The 10,668-nt window shown below is 42.4% G+C and overlaps 1 protein-coding gene across 1 annotated transcript in view; it reads left to right on the top strand.

Annotated features, from left to right (window-relative positions):
* Positions 1–5,676, top strand: part of CPPED1 (calcineurin like phosphoesterase domain containing 1) — a 202,743-nt gene extending 197,067 nt beyond the window's left edge. Inside the window, exon 4 of the mRNA XM_007939738.1 lies at positions 5,447–5,676. Within this exon, the coding sequence (XP_007937929.1) occupies positions 5,447–5,676 (230 nt within the window). The remainder of the gene's footprint in view (positions 1–5,446) is intronic.
* Positions 5,677–10,668: the final 4,992 nt, after the last annotated feature.

Here is a 10,668-nt window from a genome sequence, read left to right as displayed (position 1 = left end):
GTAAGCACTTGAACCGAAGTAGTAAAAACAGGGTGGAAACAGTCCCCCCACCTTGTTCACTCCTCCGTGAAACCGCCAGTTATCAGCAGTAGAGGGTATGCTCCTACCCCGTCTGGTTGGGGAATAGACTTACGTGCACACACTCTCAAAACTACGTTATCTTTATTATATAAAAACAGCATCAAGCAACTTTTTTTTTTTTTTAGCTTGCTGTTTGTACTTAATAATACATTTGGAGTCTTTCTACGTCCATACGTGTAAATGGGTCCCTTTTTTCATGCATATACTATAATGTTTATAGTCTCCTGTAAATGAACCTCACAAACAGAGCCTCAGTAGCATTGTACTGTATATTTACATCTACAGATGTAACACACAAACATTTTTGTTCTCTGTCCAAGATACTCTGAAGCAAAACTTTCTACCAAAATGCTTTTGCTAGGTCAAGGAATACACAGCACAGTGGAGCGGTAAGGCCGGCTTGCCCTCCGGAATTGATTGTGTCCATTGCATTCTCCTAACTGTAAATGGGAATATGTTTTGCCCCACCCTTGACTGTTTGAAGTAGGGACCTGGGTCCCCTTCCTTTGCTTTCCTAACTCTGCACCTCACGTGGCAAATTGCCACCCCTGCCCACGTGTGGGTCCCCTTCCTCCAGGCCCACAGGGTGGTAGGCTTGAGGGTTCTGTTCAGAGTCTCCTGGAATCCTACCAACCAGAAGCAGTGGCTGTGTGCATTTTGTACATAGTTCCTTGGTACGTATTTTTTATTTTTCTCCCCTTGCTCTACTTTTTCCTTTCTTTTTTCCCCATTTGTCATTCTTACCACCATTCCCAATCCTGTCTTTCCTGCTTTCCAGAGCAGACCCGATGGATATTCTGTAGATCCATTTTTTATGTGTTCATGTGCATATTGATACGACCATAATATAGGCTTCTGTATATATATTGTGTTTTTTATTTGCATAGTGTATGATGCTGTGTTCAGAATCTGACATTGTTTACTCACAGCTACACTTCTGAGCTCTGTTAATGGATTTCCTTTCACTGCTCTGTAGGACTCAAGCATATTAATAGCACTTTCTTTTATCCATTTCTTTGTTTTCAGAATACCACAAGTATTACTGCAGTGAGCATTCCTGGAGGGTTGGAAATGCCCCTGATTGGGGACTGTTGTTATTAGCTGCCATCAGTTGGCCCCTGACTCCTGGGACCCCAGCGGAATCAGACCGTTGTGATCCATGGGCTTTTATTCCAGACGTAGATTACTGGGTTAGAGAATAAGGTGGTCTTCAAATTCACTACATTTTGCCAAATCACTCTGAAAACTGGTATACTGATTAACTCTCCTATAAACAGGGTGTAAGTTGATGTTTCTTCATCTGTGTTAGCAAACCTGTATATTTTTGCCATTTTGATGGCTTGAAATGGAATCTTTGTTTTAATTTGCGTTTCTGTGATCACCATTGAGATTAAGCATCTTTCCGTGTGATTAACGGCCATTTTACATTTTCCCGTATGTGACTTTCCTGTTCGTTCTTTTTGCCCATTTTCCCATTGGGCTTTTTCTTTCTTTCTTTCTAGGAGTTCTTTCTGTGTTCTGGAGCTCTCTGATCTGTGTGTAACAGCTGTTTCCTTCCGTCTTTCTACTTTTAACTTTTTATCCAGTGTCTCTCATTATAGGGAAGTTTCCAGTTGTAAGATAGTAAAATTCCTGCTTTTCTTTTTTTTTCTGGCTTTTTACTTTTTGAATCTTGTTAAAGAAATCCTTCTTCACCCAAAGTCTAAAAGCTTTTCTCTGTATTTTTTTTCAAATACTTTTAAAGTTTTTGTTAGTTTGTTTTGTTTTATTTTGCCTTTCATGTATTTATTTTAATAGTTCTGTTTTTCTGTTTATTTCTAATCACATTTAGAACTTTGGTATTTGTGGGGAGGTAGTTTGTGGCGTGATATATTCACAGTTTGTTCAGTTTATCCTTGAAGTTCTGTCCGTTTTTGTGTTGTAGATTTTGCAGCTACGTTGTTAGACGCATATAAGTTCATGATGTTTCATCTTCTGGGTCCTCTTACTGAATTGTTATGTGGTACCCTCTTAATCCTAATCTGTTTCCCTGAACTTTTCTTTTTTTAACCTGACTTTAATATTGCCGACTCACCTTGCTTTTGCTTAGCATTTTCTTAGATTATCTGTTGACAACCTCACCTTCCTTTTTCATTTTATTTTTCCACTGAGTACACGTTAAAGATTTGTTACAATCTTGCTGCAGTGGAAAAGGCCTCTCATAAACCAGTTCAGAGGTTTACTCTTGATAGGGACATGCTACAGGAAAATTGAATGGGTTAGATAATGATTATTAGACTAGGAACAGAGAGAAAAGTTAATAAAGGCCACCAGAGCTACAGGAATCCCATGTAGCAGCAAAAAGCAAGTGATTTAGTGGATCTTGAAAGTAAAATGCTAAATGAAAACATCATTTGACTTTTCATTTGTCTGAGCAGGTGGGTGATGGTTTCCTGGAACAAGGTGTCGATGGGACTGTGTTCCTTCTGGAGGTTCTCAAGGAGAACCTGTTTCTTTGCTTTCCTACCTTCTAGAAGCTGCCAGTGTCCTGGGCCTGTGGCCCTTCCATGTTCACAGCTGTCAATGGCAGGCTGAGCCCACACACCACATCACTGCAACCTCGCTCTGCTCTTGACGTCTCCTTCCCTGACTCCTCACCTCCTGCCTCCCTCTTCCACATTTAAAGGATCTGTGATTGCAGTGGGCTCACCCAGATAATCCAGGATAATCTATTTCAAAGCCGGTGATGGGCAATTTTAATTCTACCTGCAGCCTTAATTCCCCCACGCTGTGAGACATAGTCACAGGTTCCAGGCATTGGGGTTTAGACATCTTTGGAGGGGAGGGGCATTATCTCACTGACATGTCAGGCTATTGCTCAGATGCCTGCTATGGGTCTTAATTGTCACTTCTTTGTAAATGATATTTTTTCCATTGTGTCCTTTTAAGGTTTTTCTTTTACTCTCTGAAGGTCCATAATTTTACTGTGATATATGTTAGCATGAGTTAATCTTTATTTATGCTCTTCAGTATTTATTACCTGGGGACTTGTGTCCACATTTCTGGAACATTCTCATCTGTTATTTCTTTGAATAATGCTATCAGTTCCTCCTTTCTCCACTTCCAGTTCCCCTTAAGCACCTGTCAATGTCTCTTCGTCTCCTTTAGGTTCTTTCCGTTGCTTGTGCCTGGGTCTCTGTTTCTCTCTTTTAATTCCTCAATTCTCTCTTTTAATTCACTAAGTTTCTCTTTGATTAGTGTGTAGTCGAGAATTTATTGCAAATTTTAATGGTTGTGTCCTTTTTTTATCCACCATTTCTAATTTCTCATTACTAACTCTTCTCATTTGATTTATGCCTGTTTTGTTTCATAACATCTTGTTCTTTGTTAGTCAGCCCTTTATTAGTCTCATTTGAGCTCCTAAGCATGTCTGCTTTAAATCTTTGGCAGGTAGTTGTGTATCATTATTTTCATCTTGAGTGAATTCATGTTCCTGACCGAATACTTTGTAGGCTGTCCTAATTAGCAGAGACCCCCTCAGAGGCTTTGGAACTCTCATTGCGGGGCCAGTTTGAATAAGAAGTATTTTTTGGTTTTATTGTCCCCCTCATTATTTCTTTCTGTACTGACTCTTCCCTATCTAGTGGTTTTACTTGCTTCCACCCCAGGCTGTATGCAGGGTCAGGTCTTCTAATGGTTGTTTAGGGCCATCGCCCCACAGTAATATTGGGAAAACGTGTTTCACTTCTTAGACTTGAGCCTGTGTCTGTCCTTCTGTCCTAAACCCACACATCTATCCTAGTGGTGTGCTTGAACCGGCTTGTAATGGCTAATGAGGACCAACAGAGAAATCTGGGGAATTTTTTTAGCTGGTTGTTCAGCTGTCATTAAAAATTAAATTATATAAATTTACCATTAATAAATTATATTAAAAGGCAAAGGTAATAAATACTCAAAACACATCATTTCCTAGTTATTTTACTCTATATTATTATTTTACTATATATTACTATATCTGTGCTCTTAAAAAGGATCCTTGGTGACTCAGTGGTTAAGTGCTTGGGAGCTAACCTAAAGGTTGGTGGTTCAAACCCAGCAGCTCTTGGGAGAAAAGTGCTGGCAATCTGCTCCAATAAAGATTGCAGCCTAGGAAGCCCTTTGGGACAGTTCTACTCTGTCTCATAGGGTCAATAGAGTTGGGATGGACTCAATAGCATGCGACAACAGTGCCCTTAAGACTTTTTACAGCCTTTGTGTCTTTATGGTACAAATACTGGATAATGGTGCTCAGAGGGCATCTTGTCCCATTCAACATACAATCACGTCACATAGATGGCTTGACGTTGGCTGCGATGGGAGTACTTACCGTGGAAATCGACGAATGCTACAAATCAGGTCTTTTCTTTGTTGTTGTTGTTGTTTACCCCGGAGAACTTACTAAACATTGAGCAGCACACCGCTGCCCTAGTCCCAGGCACCAGCACTTTCTTTGGCCTCCTTCCCTAAACAGAGGCACCTCTCCCCAGCCCTACGTCCAACAGGGAGGTAGGCTTTCATTCTTTGTCTCGTGGAGAACACTTTTGGACTCTATCATCTGATAAGAGGTTAGCTCCTTAGCAACACTTTAATCCCACTGTTTCATCAACTTTCTCTTTTGTTTGTGGGCTGTGGGGCTGTTTCTTTTGTTTTGAGTCTAGCTCTGCCCTTTGGTTTTCTTTTTATGTTTGCTCTGTCACGGCTATAAGTTTGGCACAGAAGAGGTTCAGCGAATGGTGAACAGACTGTGCTATCTTGATTGGAACGCCATAAACATTATTTTTAATAGACACATAACTTCTATCAGTGGATATTGATATTGCCGTCAGAATACTTTGCCAGCCTCTTTTACCCCTCCCAAAGTCCTTCATTTTATCTTCCTTCTCTCATCTTTTCCACTAGTACTTTCTCGTGTTAGTTATGATGATCGTATTAATAGTGTGCTGTGTTGTGTATATGGACTGTCCTTGGAAAGATCCTAGGTGTCACATATGCCACCTTGCTATTTATTATACATAGGATAAAATTAAACCAACAAACAAAACGCAGATCAGACATCAGGGAGTTGATTCCAATTCACCCCGTGTGTTACAGGGTAGAACTGAGCTCCAGAGGGTTTCCTGAAGCCTCCACAGGCCTTTCTTCACAGGCATCTCTGGTTGGATTTGAACCACCAACCTTTCAGTCAGTAGCTGAGCCGAGCATATCCATTTGCCCGCCCAGGGACTCCATACACAGAGTCATATTTTGTATTTAATAATGTATTGTTTACAGAATGAAACACTGGAGCACCCTAGTTATGTGAGTGGAAGGCCCTGGCCCCCATGATGTCTCTTCTCCTTCCCCGCAGGTATCAAAGCCGTGTTCTCGGGCCACTATCACAGGAATGCTGGGGGCACCTACCAGAACCTCGACATGGTGGTGTCATCCGCCATCGGATGCCAGCTGGGCAGAGACACACACGGGCTCCGGGCCGTGGTGGTCACCGCCGAGAGGATCGCTCATCGGTACTACGGCATAGATGAGCTGAGTGAGAAGGGGCTGGGGGAGGAGCTTCTGGAGCTGCTGAAGGGGAAATGATTGCCCGTATGAGCCGTTCACGTTCCACTTCCACTGCGTTTTATTTTGCCAGAAACCACAGCTGCATACAGCGCGGTACTGAAATGAAAGTAGCCCAGGCAGATTTGTGAATTTGTGTCCTTTTGCATAAATCAGAGAGCTGGGTTGTATCCTAAATTATTGTCAAGATAGAACTGCCCTCCCTTTGAAAAGAGAATGGGACCCTGGAAATAAAAAAAAAATCAATGATACCAGAATGTCTCTTCACTGGTGTCTGCATAAATTCTCCTAACACTGTGTTTCTTGAGTCTGCTTCTGAATAAGGTTCTCTTCCGATGGCATATGGCCCATGTCTGTCTACATACCTCAGTCCCAACTTGGTATCAAGTGCGGTATTGGGTAATTCTTAGAACAAACTGCATCAGATTGTCTGAAATTGTGGTCTTAACTCCCAAAATACTAGGAAAAGCAAAGGTGATTGCCTTTCCTTCCTAAGAAAACAAATCATTTTCTTCTAATATGAGCCTTATTTTAATAAGGAGATGAGTAGCCTCCATTTGCTATTGGGTTCTGAAATGGCCATTATTGCCGATGACAGGAATTGAATACAGGGACACAGTCACAGCTTCAGTTTGCCTTCCTGGTGATGAGAAAAGTCACCTTCACACATGAAGTGGCCAAATACAAAAATCCTGTCAGAGAGACGAGAACAGAGCCCTGCAGTGCTCCCATCCCCCACTGCAGTCCCTCAGCAGCCAGGCCTGACTCTGTCCACGTACACATTGTGATACTGCAGCTGCTGCACAGGCCAGGGTCCTCGAGGGAGGAGAGTAGACTGTCACCGAGGAGCCGGCTCCCACTCAGGGTGACCCCGTGTGTCAGGGCAGAGCCGGCGCCCACTCGGGGTGACCCCGCGCGTGTCAGGGCAGAGCCGGCGCCCACTCGGGGTGACCCCGCGCGTGTCAGAGCAGAGCTGTGCTCCATGGCTCTCCACACACTGAGATTGTGGATGGAGATCTCCAGGCTTTTCCTCCAAGGCGCCTCTGGGTGGATGCGAACCTCCAGCCTTAGCAGGTGAGCACATTGATTGCTCACACCAGCCAGGGACTTCGAGATCAGAGTGCACCTCCCTTTAGGAGATCCTTTCCTGTGCCACTTTGACAGAAAGAGGAGGACTCAATGCAGAATTCCAGGAAGAAACAGAGCAGAAATTCTAGGGGAGCAGACACAATGCTTTTAGCTCCATTGTCTAAATGGCACTTCCTTTAATCATACCCGCCATTGTAATAGCCATGGATGAGAGAGTGGGCATTATTTAAAATCAGCATTGTTTTATGTAATTCACCCTGCTGCATCATATTAGCAAGGAGCTCTGGTGGCGCAGTGGTTAATGCACTTGTCTGCTAACAAAAGGTCAGTGGTTTGAACCCACCAGCTGCTCCACAGGAGAAAGATAAGATAGTCTGCTTCCATAAAGATTCAGAGCCTTGGAAACCTTATGGGGATTGCTATGAGTTGGAATCCTATTCTCAGTCCTGGCCACACTGCGTCATTTCCAGGGCGTAGCCAGTTTGACCCCCTGATAAGAATTTGCCTTCCTACCTCAGATATACTGAATCAGAATCTACCTTTTATCAAGATCCCCAAGTGATTCTTATGTATACATAAGATCTGTAGATCAGAAACGCCTGGGAATCTGGTTACAAGGTGAGTTCTGATTCAGTATATCTAGGGTGGAAATGCAGGTTCTCAGCAGGAGGGTCAAATAAGAAGGAAGGATTCAAAGCCATGGTAATTTTATCCACGTAGGCTTTTCGGCAGTTGTCCCAATGGACAAGTAGCTAAGGTACTGTGTGAGTCCTCCAGGAAATTATGGCATTGCTCAGTGACGTTCAGTAATCCTAAAACAACTTAAAAACCAACTGGTTCCAAATGAACTGCAAAGTCCATTAAATTAAGAGACTTTCTTGTTAAAAAGTTTTAAGTCAATGTAGCAAAACCACGGAAAATTAAATAGATAATTGGATATGTAAACTCATAAGAAATAAAAGGTGAGAAGTTACTTATACTACAGATTGGTGACACATCATAGCTCATTGTTATATGTCATGAGAAGATTAAAAGTTTTCATTAGAATGCTCTTCTTTCAGTATTTTGATGTGCTCTTGTTTTGTGTTCATTTTTCCTTAAACAGGTGTGAATATAAGAGGTCAAGAAGATGAGATCAGTACGTGTTGTAACTAATTGATTACATGTTTGAAGCTTGGGATGTGTAAAGCTTTCAGAAGTAGACTTGTCAAAGATCAGCATCACATAGAATTACTGTTGTTGTTAGGTGCCATCGAGGTGGTTCCAACTCATAGCAACCCCATGTACAACAAAGAGAAGTACTTCCTAGTCTCACACCATCCTCACAATCGTTGCTGTACTTCCGCCCATCATTGGAGTCATTGTATCAATCCATCTTGTTGAGGGTCTCCCCATTTTTCACTGACTCTCTGCTGTTCTAAGCATGATATCCTTTTCCAGGGCCTAGGCCCCTCTGATAACATGACCAAAGTACAAGAGACAAAGTTTGGCCATCCTCTCTTCTAAGGACTATTCCAGTTGTGCGTCTTTCAAGACAGATTTCTGTTCATTCTTCTGGCAGTCCTTGGTACTCTCAATATTCTTTGCCAGCACCGTAATTCAAAGGCATCAAGTCTTCTTTGGTCTTCCTTATTCACTGTCCACCTTTCATATATATATGAGGTGACTGAAAATATCATGGCTTGGGTCAGGCTCACCTTAGTCTTCAGAGTGACATCTTTGCTCTTCAACACTTTAAAGAGGTCTTTTGCAGCAGATTTTCCCAGTGCAATACGATGACTGATTTCTTGACTGCTGCTGCCATGGGCATTATTGTGGATCCAAGTAAGATGAAATCCTTGGCAACTTCAGTCCTTTCTCTGTTTATCATGATGTTTATTGGTCCAGCTGTGCAGATTTATGTTTTCTTTATGTTGAGGTATAGTCCATACTGAAGGCTGTAGTTTTTGTTCTTCAGTAAGTGCTTCAAGTCTTCTTCACTTTCAGCAAGGTGGTATCATCTGCAGATCTCAGGTTCTTTATGAGTCTTCCTCCAATCTTGATGCTGAGTTCTTCTTCCTAAAGTCTTCATATTGCTGGATCATATGGTCATTCTTCAGACTATATGAATAATTACCCATGACCCAGCAATTCACATTACTTGGTTCTACAGTTGATGCAAATGGAAGCAGCAATCAGGAGATCAGATGACATATAGCACTGGGCAAGTTGGTTGCAAAGGACCTCTTTCAAGTGCTGAGGAGCAAAGATGTCTCCTTGAGGACTAAGGTGCACCTGACATAAGCCATAATATTTTCATTTGCTTCATATGCATGTGAGAGCTGGACAATGAATAAGGAAGACCAAAGAAGAAGTGATGCTTTTGAATTGTGGTGCTGGTGAAAAGTGCTAAAAGTACCATGGACTACTTAAAGAACTAACACATCTGTCCTAGAGGAAGTGCAGCCGGAATGCTTCTTGGAAGCGAGAATGGCCAGACTTTGTCTCACCTACTTTGGTCATGTTATCAGAAGGGACCATTCTCTGGAGAAGGATGTCATGCTTGGTAAAGTGGAGGGTCAACGAAGGAGGGGAAGGCCCTCAATGAGATGGACTGACACAGTGGCTGCGGCAATGGGCTTAAGTATAGCAATGATCATGGAGCTGGCGTGGGACTGGGTGGTGTTTTGTTCTGCTGTGCATAGAGTCACTATGAGTCAGAGATGACTCGATGGCACCTAACGACAACAACAGCAGCAGTTCTACTCCTTGGTATGTACCCAAAAGAATTGAAAGCAAGAATGCAAACAGATACTTATGCACGAGTTGCAGAACTCTTCACAGTAGCCACAAGGTGGGCACAGCATAAATATCCATCAGCAGATGAATGGATAAATAAAATGTGATACATACATACAATGAAATATCACTCAGCAATAAAAAGGAATGAAGTCCCAATGCGTGTTCCAACATTGATGAACCTAGAAAACATGACAGTGAAATAAGTCAGTCCCAAAAGGGCAAATATTGTGTGACCACATTTAGATGAACTATCTAAAATAAACAAGTGTTCAGAGACCACAGTGTGTGAGTGTTACTAGGGGTGGGAAGTGGGGGGAAGAAGGGCTCGGAGCTTAGAGGACACTAAGCTGCTATTATGGGTGATGGGATAATTTGGAAGCTGATGATTATGGTTGAGAAAACATGATGACTATGACATAATTAATGTCATTGACTGGTACATGTGAAGAATGTTGAAATGGCAGGTGTTCCGTTACATAGATATTCGCCACAATTGAAGAAAAAGGGGGGACCAGGGTACTAAATGCAAAGTGATGTGACTCCTTGATGGGGGTACCTCAGGGGCATGGGGAGGGTTCCATCAGAGTGTCCAGAGGAAACAAATTGTGGTGCATACACATGCAGTGGAGTATGACTCAGCCAGTAGGAGACATGACATCCTGACACATGCTGCAGTGTGGATGGGGCTTGGAGCCATTATGCTGAGTGAAGTCAGTCAGTCAGAAAAGGACAAATCATGTATGACCTCGCTTATGTTAAAAGACAATAGAAGGCAGATGTGTGGAGACTGAAGTTTATTAGTGGTTACCAGGGGCAAGAGGGAGGGGAAAGGAGCTTGTTGCTTGTGGAGCACTGAGAGTTGGTAATGGTGGCAGAAAACTCATGCTGATTAAGGGTGAGATTGCATAACTGACTGTTGTAATTGGTGTCAAGGAGTTGACACCTGTAAAAAGTTGAATTGACAAAAGGTGTGTGATAGATATTTACAACAATGACACACACAAAAAAAGTTAAAAAAAAAAAAAAAACACAGAAGTAGCTGCTGAGGCTGCTCATATACACTCAAACACCTTATAGGATTTGGCTCCTTGGTTTGGAGGTTTGGAGTTACGGTTTCATGGGACATCCCAGTTAATTGGCCTA

The sequence above is a fragment of the Orycteropus afer genome, unplaced genomic scaffold (assembly GCF_000298275.1).
Source record: "Orycteropus afer afer isolate SDZICR_OR568_19922 unplaced genomic scaffold, OryAfe1.0 scaffold00061, whole genome shotgun sequence".
In the NCBI taxonomy this organism is placed as follows: domain Eukaryota; kingdom Metazoa; phylum Chordata; class Mammalia; order Tubulidentata; family Orycteropodidae; genus Orycteropus; species Orycteropus afer.
Note: the sequence above shows the minus strand (reverse complement) of the source record. Positions and strands in the feature narration are given on the sequence as shown.